This window comes from Hippocampus comes, unplaced genomic scaffold (genome assembly GCF_001891065.2).
Source record: "Hippocampus comes isolate QL1 unplaced genomic scaffold, H_comes_QL1_v1.1 scaffold111, whole genome shotgun sequence".
Lineage (NCBI taxonomy): Eukaryota > Metazoa > Chordata > Actinopteri > Syngnathiformes > Syngnathidae > Hippocampus > Hippocampus comes.
The window spans coordinates 3,168,683-3,186,001 of NW_017805698.1; the positions used below are offsets into that span (position 1 = coordinate 3,168,683).

Here is a 17,319-nt window from a genome sequence, read left to right on the forward strand (position 1 = left end):
GGGGTGGGGGGGGGGGGGGGGGAGAAAGAAATGGGTCAGGTTATCGCTTGATGGCACACCTCGTAAAAATGTTTGATGGCGGCTCTCACCATGTTGACGATATCCTCCGAATCCTCACTTGAGTCAAGGTGAAGGTTGAGGACGGTAGTCTCTATCCAGGCGTTGTCTGTGTTTCTGACGTCATCCACGTAACCTTCAAACACCTGAAGTTGTGACAAATAAGAGTAACAAAGGCAAAAAGAATAAAATAAGAAATAAGAAGACAGTCGTGTATTTTCGTGAAAAGATTAGAGGCGTCATATTATGACAATGGTCGTAGATTTTCAGGGCCAAAGTGGTAATATGAAAAGAAATAAATAACATTACAAGAATGAAGTTGTATGTTTTCAAGAAAGTTGTTTATTTTCAAAATAAAAGTATACTTTCAAGATTAAAATCATGGTATGAGGATAAAGTGAATTTTTTTTTTTTTTTAGAACAAACGTTATAATACGACAAAGTTGTATACTGTTGAGATAAAAAGTTGGCTCTTTTTTAGCTACAAATTTAGAAAAAAATTTGGGGAATAAATCAGAAAGTCGTACTATTGCTAAAATAGTAATATATTTTTGAGAAAATGAAGTTTCATATTGAAACTGAAAAAATATATTTTCCAGGTAAAATAACACATTTTTAAATTTAAAGTTGTAATATTATAAAAAGAAAGTTTTATTTTGTGTATGTTTGAGTAAAATGTCTATAGAACTATTGTAGACTGTCCAAAATAGAAGGATGTATTGAGTTGGTTCCTTCTGTATTCTTGGTGACAAGTAGAGTTCCAACCCTGACAATTTTCAACTACTACTGTACTTAAATGACAAGAAACACATTTAGAAACATTATCATTTACTCAACAAAGTGTTGAAATAGACCTACCAGTATTCCCTCCGCTATCTTTTCACATAATTTTTCATACAAGCTCTCGCCCATGGTTCTCATCAGAGCGGATGGCAGACGTTCTGCAGATTCAACCGGTCCCTGCGGGGGTTCGTGAAATGTGGGGCGTCATTTCAATGTCACGTGACCTACTACCAGGTTAAAAAGCACAGCCGTACTCACCCCTGGTAGAACCATCTTTTGCTGCTTGTCTTCAACTGCCAGAAACTCCAAAACTGAGCGCCCACTGTCCCGCAAACTAGAAAAAGAAGATATACTGTAAGCCCTCTGATTATTATATGCACAAATTGAGAGTACAGTCCTGTTATTTTTCTTGAAATAGACCCACCGTGTAATCACGAGGTCTACTTGCAGATTTGGACCAAGATGACTGAGTGAACCCCGACCTCTGATGCCAGTCCTGCCTCCAGGGTTTCTAGTGTCAAAAGGCAGTCAGATACATGATGTTAGGTTTACCGTACCGGACCATCAATCAACATCCATTTATCTAAACACCATACCTATAATTTTCCAAGACTTCAGTGTCTGATCTGTGAGGAAGACAACAATAGAATCAAGTAGCTAAAAGGCAGGGGTCATTCAGCTAGATTGCTATATGTGATGTATGTCATGTGACATAATGGATTTCAGATGTGGATTTTGGCCTGTTTTACTGCTTCTTTTCCTCTCTACCCATCCCTCCTCTCCAAGTGTCATAACATAAAACGTACCCGTCTACATTGTCCTCTGAGCTAAAATATGAAGGCGTGTATGAGGTGAAGCTGACCTAAAAAAAAAAAAAATGAGTGAGTAAAATTGGAAGCAGTGCAGTGTGGATCAGAGGGTGAAATGTAAATGCTGAATACCTCCCACGGCACTTTCTCCTCAGGTACAGGGAAGCGAGTGACTTTGCTGTTTGGATAGTGGAACTGTCGGGCTTTGACGTGAAATCCGTCTGTCTCTTCCACAGATTCCAGGGTTTCGGAAGAGTCCTTCCCTGTTGGAAGTATCGCTGAAGGAAAAGACAGGATCAATGTAAGGAAATGAATGATATGAAATGTATTGAAAAGGTGAAAAAAAATTGAAAGCAGACGCAGTGGTTGCTCCTCTTTCCAGGCAAGGCCCTTGGACTTCAGACTCTCCATGATCCACTGCAGGCCTTTGGCTGACTGGACAACCTGCAGGTAGGATTCAATGTATCAACATACAATGGGACATAAGGTGTGTTGCTCGTATCATTGTGCAAAGATGGGGTCACGACCTGCTCCTCCAGTCGGGCCAGACGCTTAATCAAGATAGCAGAGCTAATCTCCTCTTCCCGCTCCAGCCTCTCGGTTATGGCGTTGACTCTGGAGAACATACATTGTCGAAAACGTGACTCATCTTTATGAATTTTAAAAACAGTTGTTATTAGCTCATCTGCCTCACGGTTCTGAGGTTGTGGGTTCGAATCTCGGCTCAGCGCTTTTAGTGTTGAGTTTGCCAGTTCTCCCCATGGAGGGTTAGGTTTAGGTCCACTCATAATTCGTAAATTGGGTTAAAATTGGTTTATTCTCAATTTAAAAAAAATTGTAAAAATGTAAAAACGACATCAGGTAGCTCAAATGGATGCATTGATTTCAAGATTGGAGAGGTTCGTACTTTTGCGCAGTGTCCACGATGCAACGTTCCATGGTCTGACTCCGCTGCTGCTGAGTGGATAGGAGGTATCTGTCCTTCATCAGGGCCTCCCACGATAGCAGCTCCTCTTCTTCAATGTGAGGAAGTTCAGTCCCTGGAAAAAAAAAAAAGATGAGAAAAATATTGGCCCACGCTGTTAACAAAAGTGAAGTGGAATCTTATATGGGTGATGCTCTGTTTGTTAGTTAGCGGGCGACTTTCTAGTTCAAATAATATAATGTAAGAAGACAGAATGTATTTATTTTTCTGTAACATTCGTCTTTTGTTTGGAGTTTGTGTGCCCTTATTGAAACATCTCTATTTGGTTCAAAATGCTGATGCTTGCCTCTTACCTGGAACACATCAGATGGATCACATTACTGCTATTCTGGCCTCACTTAATGCACTTTAAGATTCTGCTATATGATTTGAAATTTTACCTCTCTGAGCTTCTCCAGTCCAGAATATTGAATAAACTCCCAGTGCACATTAGTTTTATTAGTTTTTATCATTTTTTAACTTTCTTGTTGTTGTTTTACTGTCAATTGTCTTTTGTTTAGTTTTTTTTTTTAACACCACTTTGTTTCAGCTGTGGTTGCTTCGTAGTGCACTAAAAATGAAACTGAATTGAGTTGAGAATCTAGCATGGATGTTTTTGAAATGTGGGAGGAAATCGGCGTACCAAAAGAAAACAACCTACAAACAGATTGAGACCTGGAATTTCAGAAATCTGAAGCATACCGTACGTGCTTAATACTACTCCACCGTGCTGGTATAAAACATTCATTTAAATTCAAATAAGGGGGTGGGGGGGGGGATCAAGTATCCCATTTGAGTCGGAAGTGAAACCGTAACACAATAAACCTGAATGTGTGGCGTTGTACTCACTGAACTTTCGTGATTTAAGTGGTGGCCTGCAAAGAAGCACATTCCTGATGAAGATGTAAAGGTGGCTGAGGATGATGAAGGGGGGAGGGGCAGCGGGCCGGCTGTGGTACTCCTTAATGAGCTCGTATCTTTGGAACTTCCATATACGGTCTGTGTTGTCCTGCACTTCCTGGAAAGTGAAGCTGCAGCAGCCAGACAGAGAGTTTGTAAAATTCACAAGCACAGTTGAGCGAACAAAGAGGAGGGAGGACTTACTTGAAGATGGCGATCAGAAGGTTGAGTAGAAGTATATTGGCAAAGAGGAGGTAAACGCACAGCATGATGATGGTGAGCCACTCAGGGAAGGCCGGGGTTTGGTTCTCATTCAACACAGGACATTTGGGCTTCAAGGGGTCGGTGCCATTCATGCTGCAGGAGTCCAAGTCAAATTCTGAATCTGAAATAGGCAAATCCCATGGTTCCATGGTGCCAAAACAGCGCAACCAAAATAGATTTGATGTTTCTTCCCCGCACCCTAAATACTTGGGGTGTGATGATTCACTTGCTTGTGTGACGATTAGATTTATATCATGGTTATTGATTACTAGTACAACTGTAGTGCGATTTGCGATTCATTATCACCGTTATTGTTTTCTTTTTCCTCTAACAAAACATTGTTTTCTAATAACATTCTAAACAATATGGGCTGCTCCCTGGACACTCTGGAGGAGGTGGACAACAGGAGGATGCTAGCTAAGCTAACAGCTATGATGGACAGACCATCCAGGCCACCCTGACAGCACTGGGCAGCTCCTTCAGCCAGAGACTGATACACCCGTGCTGCAAGAAGGAGAGGTACTGCCGCTCGTTCCTGCTGTCAGGCTACTGAATAGACAGTCCTGAAAACCTGGACTCACCCCCACTTACCCATTTTTAATATGCTTATATTTATTGAGATACTTTTTGTCTTCTACTTTCTCCCTTTCATAGTTTTGCTGCTGTAAAGTGGGAATTGCTCCATTGTGAGACAAATAAAGTTTTTTTTTTAAATGTTATCTTTAATACAAACCAGAAACAATACATACGTTGAATCATGTATTTAAATCAATGCAGGCAATGAAAGTCAGTCACTCTTTCTGACATTTATTTCAGAAAGAGCCAACTGCGTGGCTCAGCCACTGAGTCGTTCAAATGACGTTGAGTGACTGCAGAATACTGAAGTTTTAATATAAACCATAAACAACACATACGTTGAATCATGTATATTAATCAATGCAGGCAATGAAAGTCAGTCACTCTTTCTGACATTTATTTCAGAAAGAGCCAACTGCGTGGCTCAGCCACTGAGTCGTTCAAATGACGTTGAGTGACTGCAGAATACTGAAGGCCATTGACTGACCGCAACAAATTAGCTCCTCGCTGTCATCTGCTGGAGAAAAGTGGTCACATCACCTTTGCTTTTTGAAAAATCATGAAAATTGATTTTGAATTTTGACATCGATTTATTGAATTTGGCATATAAAATCCCAATAGTTTAGTGATTTTTTTTTGCACACCCCTACTAAATACATGGAGACCTTGGATTATGACGTTGTTTCATTGCAAACCAATGATCTCTTTGACACTACAACTGTGGAAAAAAAATAACAGCTAGTTCCACTTTTGGCAGTAATATAACATTATACTAATGGTCAGTCCCCATATGGTTTGTTATTTTTACAAATAATTAACCAATCCAAAGTGTCAAAAATAGCTTGAGTGTCAATTTCTTATTTACTGTATGTTGGACACTTCAACTATCTGTACCTCTTCTTGACTCTCACTATCAAATATGAGAAAAAAACATGATATTGAGGTGTTAAGTTGATATTGGTACGCAACAGTATATAACAGCAGTATAAAGTAACCTATCAATTTGAATGATGCTGTGTTTGGTAATACAGTACGCCAAGATGGTATTGTTTTTTTTTTGTTTTTTTACTTTCCCCTCAAAAAAGTGGTTTTGGAGTAAGGTTTTTGTCGTGTTTGCTCACAATCAACGTTGGTGGGGACGTTGCCAAATATGATGAGGTAGGGCTCGTATACGGCCCCCCGGAAAATCCACTCCAGTCGCCTATCGTTGTGGATCAGAATGCCCTGCTTGGCTACGCCATACGCCACCACCCAGATACTCAGCAGGAACATGAAGAAGAACATGTCCATCATCTCGAGAGAAATATGATGCTGGTGAGTTGCTTTGTTATCATTGCTATTTGGAATATGTCATATCTGGATCCTCCTACCATCCTCCTGACGATGATGATCTTAGGTCCAAGCGTCCGACTGATGCTGAAGATGGCCATGAGACGCAAGCAGAAGACCACAAAGTCGATGCAGAGGATGATCTTGCCAGCGTAGAATAGCTTGGTTGTTAGCCTTGAGGAGACAAATGATGATGAGATGCCATGATGAGCCTGGAGTCAACAGTTTGTTTGCCCTGGAGGACATGATAGCTCACCTAAAGACAAGGCCGATGATGAAGAGGACAATGGACAGAACATCCAAAATATTCCAAAGTTCTCTGATGTACATCCTGGCTTTTTTATGGAACCCAAAGCCATCAGGGTCATAAAACAACTGAGGTCAAAAAGACAGAAAGTACAGCGGAAGATTAAAAAAAAAACACCCCAAATTTCTTACACAAGGCTTTGGCTACTCAGTACAATATGAGCAATATAATAAATTAATTTGAAGCTCCAATCATCTCAAACTCCATGATATCTAAATTGACCACCAAAATCTAATGCCGCCCTAGTTGTTAAAAAGAAAGAAAACTGTCTAGGCTACCTGCTTCCGATTAGGGTTTATTTGGGCAAAGTACATCATAGGGCTGAATCAAAGTATGAGCCCTGGAACTCACTCAAAACGGGTGCTTCAAATCAGGGTTATAATAGTTTGGGATGTTTCATTATAGATATTTTTCATTTTGTCTTGAGTATTTTCTTTTTTCAAAATTGATTTAGTTTTTAAAACAGCACAAGCTGACAATTTCGCTCTGCCAACATCTTCCTTTTTCTCATTACAGATGGCGTAGGTTTCATTTTTATTCCACATTGATTATGCTTTGTTTATACTTGCACAATAGTTAAGAATGTCAAAATGTTACTTTAAACAAAGCCTACATAAAGCGGACTTCTTACCTGCCGGACCTCTTCGCTCACCACAGAGAAGAGCCACACATACAGCAGAATCTCCGCAGGGGAGGGTATGGTCTGAAAGTCCATCATTAGCACCACCGCAAAGAGGAAAAGGAAGGCGAAATAGGACACGATATTCCAGTAGAACTTGACCTGTGGCGAGCTGTACAAGCAAGCCAGTCTGGACCAGCAGTTCAGAGACTTCATGGTTGTGAGATCACTATTGGGGTGATAATAGGGCCCATCATCAGTATACGTTCCAATGGAATGTAGTGATGGACATAAATATTTACTCACGGATTTTTAGCTTTTGATCGGAGCACACTTCCCGTGACGCTTGCCACCGTCTTGATATCCTCACTTTTCTCATTTTGCTTTTGGATTAGCTCGTCAGGTCTTGTAAGGATGGGGAAAGGTTCATTAACATAATGGATTTGGTCCATAAGGAAAACCATATTACAGTATACAACTATCAATCCGTCCATTCTCAAGAGCACACGTCCTCATTAGGATTAGGGTGATCTGTAGCCTATCCCATTTTAATTTTGGGTACGCACTGGATTAGTAGCCCGACACATATTGACAAATAATCAGTCACACTCAGAATTACACTTTTACTGTCTTCAGTAACCTAACATATATTCCGTAGCATGCAAACTCCACATGGCAAGGCCGGAGTTGAGAGTCAAAACCCCAACCTCAGAACTGTGACGTCGACAATGTCACCACTAGTCCCGTGCTTTACCTTTAAAAGTGACATTTTGGACAGAAAAGCAATGATGTCATGACCTCATTGGACAATTATAAAACCGACCAAGAAGCCAATCAGATTGCAGTCAGCCCTCAGCCTAGAATAGTGGTATATTTGCATACTATCTGAGGGACACCTATCCAGAAATCACAATTTGATTGTCAGTGCCGCTGGATGGAAATTACAAATAGTATCCCAGAAATATCCAATCAGATCACTGCAGCGTAATCCCGAATGTTGGTCTGCTGCAATAATGTGAGGGTCACCTGTAGGTCAGGAAGCCAGTGTAGATAAGCGGGAAGAAGATCATGCAGATCGTCACTCTCCACACAGGATTGTCCACTGAAAGTTCACCACACCAGATCTCAGTCAGCAGGGCCTGTTGGAAAACGGACACGGATGCACAACACATAGCAATATACTATACACTTTGTTTTGTTTTTTTATTCCCCACAGTCTTAATTTGGGCATGGCTTTGTCAATATTTGAGGAGCAACAGGTGTTAACACAGTAAATTATGGAAGTGTTTGTGCTATTATTGGCTCCAGTCTCATAATGTAATAGAGTCCGAATGCTTCTTTACTGTTTTTAAGTATTTGACACAGAAGCATTGAAGTGCCAACATGGAGTAAAAAGTTCTGACTGGACTATGTTGTTTGAATGCACTGCAACCACTGGAATGACCAAGACGTTGGAACGTGTTGGTAAAATGTAGGCCAGATGCTATTTTTCCAACAATGCCACAGGGTATTGTATATAAGTGTGGAACTGACAAAAAAGGGATAGCTATGCCAATTATCTTAGATTTTTTTGACAATAAAAATTTAACCATGCAGAAAGAACACACAATGTCAGCAGCACTTTACATAAACGATGTTTACTCACTTAATTTTCACTGTTGATGCATTTCACCCTGTCCACTTTTAAAGTTGTTGCATGCACAAGTCAACCTCGTGGCATTATGCGGGGAAAATGCCATGTTTTTTTTAGAATTTAGCCTTTGTTTTTCCAATACATTGGAACGATTTTACCAAGACATTCCAACAACATTATGAATATGTTCGAACAACTTTGCAGTACATTCAAACGACTTTACCAAGACGTTCGAATGAATTCACCAAGACGATTGAACGAGTTTCCATTACGTTCAAACGAAATAGCCCAGTTAAAAACTGTTTACTCCACATTGGCAATTCCATGCTTCCGTAAATTGATATTAATCCAGTGAAGTAAAAACGTCAATGTTCTTTTAGTTATCGTGCACTTTTTTTTAGGCATACCGTAAACTTAATGGCAACATGTTCGAGCTAACTTTGCTCATTAGCCAATACACAGCTCTTTAACTAAACCACTGAAATGAATTCAATAGATAAAACATAACCTTTTTCTGTCATTGTACTTTTACTCAAGCTTTACTTTCAAGTGTTTTATACAAAGCTTGTTGGCTCTACCTGGACACCTGACAACGCCACAAAACTTTTACAGTTAGCCTCCAGCGCTAGTCTCAGACACGTGGTCTTCCCCCAATTGCTTTACACGCGAACCAGCAGCCTCTTAGCACGCTCCTCACCACCACTGTAACACTGGGTGAACACACCTACAGTTAAACACAAACACACACAATGGAATAATCTCTGGACATTGGTTCTCCTCAGTGCGTGACGTATAGTCATACCGATGGCGTGCATCTCAAAGTGATCAGCCAGGTCTCGCATTTCCACGGCCTCGTCCGCATCGCTGCCCTCCTCTGCCATTTTTCGCAGGATCTTGCAGGCGGCCAGAGCGGCGGACACACAGTCTGTACACTGTTCAAATCAGCATACAATGAATTTAACTGATAGCTACACGGTATGGGACAGTGTTTTCCAACAACCACAGGAAATATTCTGAAATATAGTTACTCTAAGTGCACAAGTAAAAATGAATCGTGTCCCATAGCTTTGCTAACGTGAAGTGACTAAACAAAATGTTAAATTAGCTAATGATAGCATCTGAAATTATACATTTTACCTGCATGGTTTTCAGAGTAGACTTTGTCTAGATTAGAGAATTTGTGAATGTCACAAGCTGGTGTATTTTTAAGGCTCGCACATGATGTAACGCAATTGCTATCATTGTTGGAGCTGATGACATTAAAATCTCTTAAATAAAGCCTTGCATGGGGAATATCTGGGTTTCCGAATCTGTTGCCATTGTTGTTAATGTTCCTCTAACGTTCCTCAATGACAACATTGTACCTGTTTCTTCCCCAAGATCTCAATCAATTAATTCAAGATCTTAACAATAATTGACTATACCTCCTGCTTTTTAACATTGTATTGTCAACTATTGAAGGTGAAAACGTAACCGGCCTATTTCAACAAGGTAAGTTAGTCGAGGGCGGCACAGTGGTCAACTGGTTAGTACATCAAAGTGCAAAGGTGCAGGGTTCGATTCCGGCTACGGCCTTCCTGTGTGGAGTTTGCATGTTCATCCTGTGCCTGCGTTGGTTTTCTCCGGGTGCTCCGGTTTCCTCACACATTCCAAAAACATACATGGCAGGTTGATTGTGCATTGCAAATTGGTTTTGAGATAGAATGATTGTGATTGGCTGGCAACCAGTTCAGGTTGCACCCTGCCTACTGCCCGAAGACAGCTGGGATAGGCTCCAGCACGCCCGCGAGCCTTGTGAGAATAAGCGTATTGGAAAATGGATGGATAGAATTTAGTCGAATGTATACAAAGTCATTTTCTTGAACGTCCCCTTTTAAGTGAAATTGGACAATTTCCCACACACTAAAGTACTGAGGGCCATTGGTTGGGTATAACTGCTATATAGTCTTTTCTGTCATCTCGCTTACCTGTTCCCAGGTGATTTCGGACAGCTCTCTATTTTTCTGGACGACAGCCCAAAGAAAAAGGTCCCTGGCTGGGTCTCTCTGGGCCTCAGCGAGGTCCACCCTGAGGGGAGCTTGAGAACCCGACAAGCTTCTTGACAGCTAGAAAGATGGTGGAGGGGATTAAGCAATGTTCTTTGCTGAAATGATTTTGTCTAAGAAAATTGTGCCTGCTCGGCACTGAGGCAGAAGCTGTTTGATGAAACCACAGGTGCACAGCAAAAATTAAACTACTGTAATGAGCTCATCACTCCAGTATCAATCTGATATTGATGGTGAGTTGGTATCCATCAAATCAACATTTGGATGGATCCACACACCACTAGTTTAAGTATGGAGTGGTGCAGAACTGCACTAGATCATTCTCGGCAGTGCCATTCATCAAACTTCTTCAAATGTGATTTTCTACCCTTTCAAGTGGCTTCTGAAATGTGAAGATAGGATGAGTGGGAAGTCATTACAAATGAAACAGTAGATGATGGAGTGAGTGTCTCACCGATGTTGCGTCCTCCATGTTAAAGTGGTACATCATGGTGGGGGGCGGGTAGATTGGTTGGGTGAATTTACCCAGCAAGTGTCGCTCCTCGTCCGACACGTGACTCAAGGCGATGCCCGTGCTCTGTGATGAGCACACACGGTTTCTGGTGGCGAACACTCTCCTCCTCCGAGGGCAGGAGGCGTGGACACGTTTGGCCAGCTTGCGCAAGAAGAAGCAGTTGGGCAGCTGCTTGTAGAGCTCGCACAGAGTGTCTTCGCTCTGCAGAAACTCCCTCAGACTCACACCGTTCTCCAGCAGGAGGCTCACAAACCGAGGCTTGTTGCCGGCCAGGGCTGAGAACATGGCCCAGTGGAGATCACTGGACTGGAGGATGGGATGAAAATGTAGAACATGGCGTTTAAACCTTTCAGGGACAGCGGTTACTACAGTGGAGAGCTTATCATGTTGTCAGGTTGTCATTATTGGTGCATGAAAGGGTTAAGACGGGCCGACACATACTGACAATTGGGCCTAAGTCATGGAAGATAATCATTGCTATGTTGTTAGCAAATGTTTATGGTAGTGACAGCTTGAATGGGCCTACACATACTGACAATTGGGCCTAAGGCATGGAAGATAATCATTGCTATATTGTTAGCAAATGTTTATGGTAGTGACAGCTTGAATGGGAATCCAAATATATGATCTGGCCACTTTGATAACAATGTGGGCCGACTCACCTTCCATTGACTCTCGTCGGTGAAGATCTCGGTGGCGGCTATGTCCACTCTGTTCCAGACTATAGCCAGCTCCAGCTGCCTCCGCCATCCCTCCACTACTCGTGATGCGCTGGCCCGTGAAGCTGAATGGTTGAACAGACAGTGCAGAAATAAGTTTCGCACTGGGTAATCTGCAATACTGGCAGGTAGGACCACACAAAACAGTTTTAGCTGGTGATGCTCTTTTTGTTCAGAATTTGTATTTTAAATTTAATACAGAGCAAGGATTCAATTAAAGAGAACTGTATTTAATTACCCTGCCATTTAAGCCTTGCACCTAATAATGATAACCTGTAACCCGATAACATGATAAGCTGTCCACCGCAGTAATCGCTGTCCCTGAAAGGGTTAAAGTTAAAATGTAACACACAGCAGTGATTTAACTTACTGATTAAAAATAAAAATGTTGAAAAAATAATGTTCTGTTTAATAAAGAGCAGAGTAAATGTCATGTTTTAAACATGTATTTATTATTAAATCATGACAATAAAAATGCTCCTGAAGTTCGCAGACAACGTTCTTCAATCAGACCTTTGTTGGTAAGCGCTGTGTCTCAGCACCATTAATGGCGTAATTAGTGCTCCACAGTGGATGCGCTTTCCCCGGAGATTTTGATAATGAGGTTCCGATGCCAGTCAATTGCTCAGAAATAGCTCCCAAGTACACAGTGGCAAAAGATCGTCTCAAGCGAAGTCAGCAGGAAATCTTCCAGGAAATTGTTTGAGTGATATCAATGGAGGTCGGAGATGGAAACCATCTGGAAAGCAATGTGGAATCATCTAAAAGCATTCTAAGTACAAGCTCACCTTTAAAGAGTGCTTGTAAAATGGCCACATCCACATCTCCGTGACTGTCTCCACCTCCTCTGAACACAGTCAGCAGGTGAGACATCCTGATGATGTCCTGAATCTGGCACAGGAGGTAGAAGTATGAACAGATAAAATTAAGGAGAATAAAAGGTGATTGTGTTCACCTACCTTTTTGGTCCACTCAATGATCGTGAGGTCGGTGAAGTTGTCGTACTCCAGGCTAAGGAACTTCTTGAGCAGGCGGTGGATGAGACTGATGGTGACCTGGCTCACGGGTAGTCCCGCCGCGTGGGCGATCACGTCAGCTATTCTCCCGGAACCCTCCAACACCACACACGGCGTGTCATTGAGCATGGCTGTGTAGATGGTCTGGGGAGGACGTGGACAAGACGCGGTCAGAAGTCAGAATGAGGTGAGGATGAGGACACAAGACAGAACTCACATTGAGAGTGCCTCCTCCTCCGTCCAAAACCACACACACCGCAGGAATGGTCACACCAACAGCTGGCAATATATATTAAAAAAAAAAAAAAAACAGTTTTAGAATTTTTGACGCAAAAATGCAGTACAGTACATTAAAAAAAGGACTTTGTGGTGGTAATCCCAGAATTTTCCTGTCATAGCACCCATACCCCAAAGTCCATACCACCACATCATGAGAATCGTAACTTTCAGTACGTTCCACATCGCAACTTCTATACTCCAGTTTCCATAACTTGACTTTCGTATCTCAACGTTGGCATTGCAACATTTCCAAAGACTTCCACAACAACGAACCTTTGTTTCCAAGAGTCTTTTGGGAGATGAACTTCTCCAGACGACTTCTAAGATCGATCTCGACACCATAGCGACCGTAGGTGCCATCATCCACCAACAGGAAGTGGGTGTGATTGTTGTCAAGGCAGGGAAGTCGACCCTTGACGTCCATTGGGTAATGAGCGGGGAAACAACCCTGAGAGGAACACGGGTAATCAGACTTTGTCTATGATGACTGACAGTGACACTGAATTGTGTCCAATGTACCTGCGAATGCACTAACACTTCTTTGTTGTGAATGACTCCCCACGTTGCCAGTCCAATGGTCACAATCTGGCCCTGCATGGAACTGCTTAGGGAGTAATCCCTCACAGCCTGCCCAACATGCTTCATAACACCAGTGTTGGTTCCGCCCGTGATGATCCATGCACCTGCACAAAATCACTCTTGGCCTTACTGATGTTCACACTAAAGTCGCAGTTTATTTTTCATGCTCTTGTTTTTCCCTGTAAATGCTGGTATTTTATTGATTTTGTTTAGCTGCTGTTTGTTTGAACTTTGTTCTTGCTATACTTTCTAGTTTTGCTCGAATACCACTAATCTGTTCATAGTTGTACAGTTGCACGCCAGCACCTGTTGTCTGGGCCACTTTGATGAGACCTCTTTGGAAGACGTTTTTGAGCCGGGTTTTCAGGTAGAAATTCTTGGCTCCCCCGGTGACTGAGATGAGCAGGTTGGGTGGAGACACTTTCCACTGTTCAGTCATTAACTGGTAAAGCACCTCAGGAGTGGTGTCTGTGGACACTCGAGCATACTAAAGATAAAGAAATAACAACAAGACATTTCATAACACTTATATCGGACATTGTTCAGAATCATAGGCATTATTGAGCTGCTAACATTAAACTTAACATAACTAACTATACACTAAATCCAGACAAATCGTGTGGTATTTTAATGACAAAATGTATGTAGCAAAAGACCATTCATTAGTATCTACTGCCTCATTGTTGTCAGGGGCTTATTGCAGAAACTGAACTTCCACCGCACTAGTTCAGTTAATTGTCTGCGATGATGATAATTTTTTGTCAAAGTATTTTCTATACTCCTCCAAGCACAGACTCAAAATAGTACAGTCTCATCATGTTATCCCAACCACTTTATGATTTCGTTTTAAGTTGTGTTAATATTCATCAAAAGATGTTGGCCAAAAATGTCTTGACGACTTGGTCTCTTTTACTGCCGCTTCACGCTCCCCCCGCCTCACTCTCTCCTGCACAAGGTGGCGATAACCAAAATCAGGCTTTTTCTGTGACGATTCTGCATCAACCGCCCAGGTCATGTCATGAAGCACCTGTGGTGCTTCATTTCATTAATGGACTTGCTTGCTGTTTGCTAATATTTTACGTCATCATATCATGTAATTGAATTTTGCCCCATTCGGCATTCATTGTAGTCTGGTTATCCTAGAGTTCTTATATCTCTGATCTCTTCTCAAAGTTTTTTTTCTTTTTTTCCCCCTTAATTAAGTTTCTCAGTTTTTCCTTGGCCAGCTGAGGGCTCAATATAGATTTTGTAAATGTTTGTGTACTTTTGGCCAGCAAAGCCATTGGGGATTCTGTCAATTAAGGGCTATATAAATAAACTTGACTTGTGGCGTGTTTGCTGAACAAATTATGTCAAATAGGCCCGAAATAGTATTCTACTGCCTTGGTCTTGTCAGGGCCCATATTGCATGTATGTATAGAGATTGTTGTTTTTGTTCACCTTGGTTGTCGTCTGTCTCAAACCACCAAAGCTGATGTCCCCGAAAGCATCCGTGGGTACTTCACGGATGTGCGTGAGCGGGTCCCAGGTCCCGCTACCCATGACCTCTGTCTGAATGGCGTCAGCCACATGCTCACTCTTGGAGTAGCCGCACATGCACACATCCTCTCTGAGGTGAGCCAAGGAACAAGACATTCAACTATAACAGTGATTTGAGATACAAGTTATAACTTGCGAGTTTTTCCAGATAAAAGACGTTGTTTGGCCAAGTTTTGCTTTGACTTGCGAGCACATACGTGAGTGCTGTATGGTGGCAGTGACTGAAGTCATTTCACGACAAGCATTAGTTTGGCAGAGAGTGAGAAATTCTTCAAAAAAAAGAGGCTTCAAGCCATTTATTGCCACTCCTATTGTTTACTGTCAAACTAAACATAAATCAAAGGCAAGCATATCTTTTGTCTTTCACAGAGCCAATCAATTTGCTTTAAGTATGTTTTGTTGTTTCTTTGGGAACAGATTAATGACATTTCCATTCAATGGGGAAAGATGATCAGAGATGGGAGAGTGTTCACGGAACAAATTACACTTGTACATCAAGTCACCACTGGACAAGGTCATTCATGCGACTTCAGAAACAAAAGCTCCCCTACCTGGCACCGATTTCAAAGAAGCAGCACTCCTTCTTGCGGATGTTCTGTCGGATCCAGGTGACATGCTGGAAAGTAGGTGTCAAAGAAACCACCTTCAAGGCTGTGCCGGCACTCAAAGTCAGATTTTGAATAAGATGAGACCCTCCTGTCTGCTCCATGGCAGTCGAGGCAAGCTTAGCAAAGAGTGATAGCAATAACACAGTAACAGTTCCTTGAGTCTAGCCTGTTTGTGCTGTCTCATCCCTCTCATCCTGTGATGTCAGTTAGAGCAGAGCCTGCTGCCAAACCTCCCATTACTGAGAGTCGGATGCCAGCGCTGGATCAATAAATTACATCACTGGTGGCGGATTAATCACAGATTTATAACCCCTCCAGAAAAAAAAAAACAATTAAGATGCATCACTTGGAAACCATAACACACTTTGTACAAACAAAAATGAAAAATAACTCGTCAAATGCATTTATAGCTCTTGTCTTCAGTTTAGCAACCTCTACGCACTCTTGCTGTCCTGTCCCAATACTTTTGACCGACAGCATTCTTAAAAATGTGTGTTTGAAGCGTTACATACAAATATGTTGAATGTGGGAAAAGCTTCAGAAATAGAATAATGAGTATTTACTAGCATACCGTGTTGAAGCTAATTGCTCCAAGTTACCAAATTAACAGTACTCTGTGTTAAATAACGGACACACCGCAACTGACGCTTCATTTCATTACTGCACCTTTGCCATTGATTTACATTTGAATCTTTGTTGCATTTTTTATTACTTTTTTAATTTATTTATTTTACGTGATCAAGAATAACCTTTGGCGGCATGGTGGTCAACTGGTTTGCACATCCGCCTTTCAGTGCAGAGGTACAGTGTTCTCCGAGTCCCTGCGTGGGTTTGCCTGTGAGTATTAGATTATATATCTTACATGTGTTGCTGCTTGTCTTCAGACATTCATTGCTTTAAGGGTAAACACTGCCACATAGATGCTAAGTGTTAGCCCGTGTGCCTTTCGAGTTTCCCATTGGTTGGAGTCTATAAGAGTGGAAATAAAGAGTTTCAATCGTTCTATTTTGAAGAATATTTACCAATATCTGCCAAACCACTGTTTGTTGTGAAGTGAGTTGAACCACCTGCCAGTAATGGGTGCTCGCAAGTTAAGTCAGAGCAAAAAAGTCGCGTCTTGAAAAACATGCGTAAGTCAGGTCACTCATAATTCAAGGCACCACTATATTTGAAGGTGATTTTTTTCCCCATGACTTTTTCAGAAACTTTATCATTTGTAATATGGGCGAGTCGGCTGTGGGTATAATTTATTAATTTTCTTGGAAAAATCCCCTTTTTTTTAACCTGACAAAAATTCGCCGGCTTTAAAGGAAGGTGGAGTGAGTTTGATGCGGAAGTGGACAGACACTCACCTTTTTAAAACACTCAATTACTTGGTTGAGTCGACATTTCTTCTTCTGATGTCGAGCCATCACGTGAATCCTTTCCTCCCTCTTCGCTTTGGCAGAAGACAAGACAGGGATGAGCCACTTCATTAGGCACACCTGCACAGTAATAATTTAAAAAAATACACCCAATACAAGAGCTGTTTTGCAACATTCTTTTACTTCTTTTCCTTACCTTCAGTTGTTCCCCTTTCTTCCACTGACCACAGCAACCAACATGAAGCTGTGATACTTAGCTTGGAAAACACAACAGTCACACACTGTTGCGGCATACAGGTGCAAAGTTTCATTTTCATCTCCAGGCATCACAGCGTCTGTTGCCAGGCAACACCTGCTTAGTATCCATGCTGAGATTTACACTTTGGGGTTGTAATATGACAAATAACTGTGTGGA

General features: G+C 41.7%; 1 protein-coding gene across 1 annotated transcript in view; it reads right to left on the reverse strand.

Annotated features, from left to right (window-relative positions):
- The window catches only part of trpm2 (transient receptor potential cation channel, subfamily M, member 2), a 17,691-nt gene extending 1,883 nt beyond the window's left edge, over positions 1–15,808 (reverse strand). Inside the window, 31 exon segments of the mRNA XM_019882297.1 lie at positions 90–203; positions 916–1,017; positions 1,099–1,174; positions 1,265–1,351; positions 1,437–1,466; positions 1,647–1,702; positions 1,782–1,927; positions 2,009–2,093; positions 2,177–2,264; positions 2,557–2,689; positions 3,463–3,644; positions 3,718–3,898; positions 5,475–5,646; positions 5,724–5,856; positions 5,939–6,057; positions 6,621–6,837; positions 6,915–7,013; positions 7,635–7,747; positions 8,820–8,965; positions 9,044–9,173; positions 10,209–10,346; positions 10,741–11,106; positions 11,463–11,584; positions 12,308–12,410; positions 12,479–12,679; positions 12,753–12,814; positions 13,088–13,262; positions 13,334–13,497; positions 13,700–13,880; positions 14,834–15,002; positions 15,484–15,808. Coding sequence (XP_019737856.1) covers positions 90–203; positions 916–1,017; positions 1,099–1,174; positions 1,265–1,351; positions 1,437–1,466; positions 1,647–1,702; positions 1,782–1,927; positions 2,009–2,093; positions 2,177–2,264; positions 2,557–2,689; positions 3,463–3,644; positions 3,718–3,898; positions 5,475–5,646; positions 5,724–5,856; positions 5,939–6,057; positions 6,621–6,837; positions 6,915–7,013; positions 7,635–7,747; positions 8,820–8,965; positions 9,044–9,173; positions 10,209–10,346; positions 10,741–11,106; positions 11,463–11,584; positions 12,308–12,410; positions 12,479–12,679; positions 12,753–12,814; positions 13,088–13,262; positions 13,334–13,497; positions 13,700–13,880; positions 14,834–15,002; positions 15,484–15,641 — 4,248 coding nt within the window. The 5' untranslated portion in view covers positions 15,642–15,808.
- Between the last annotated feature and the right edge of the window lie 1,511 nt (positions 15,809–17,319).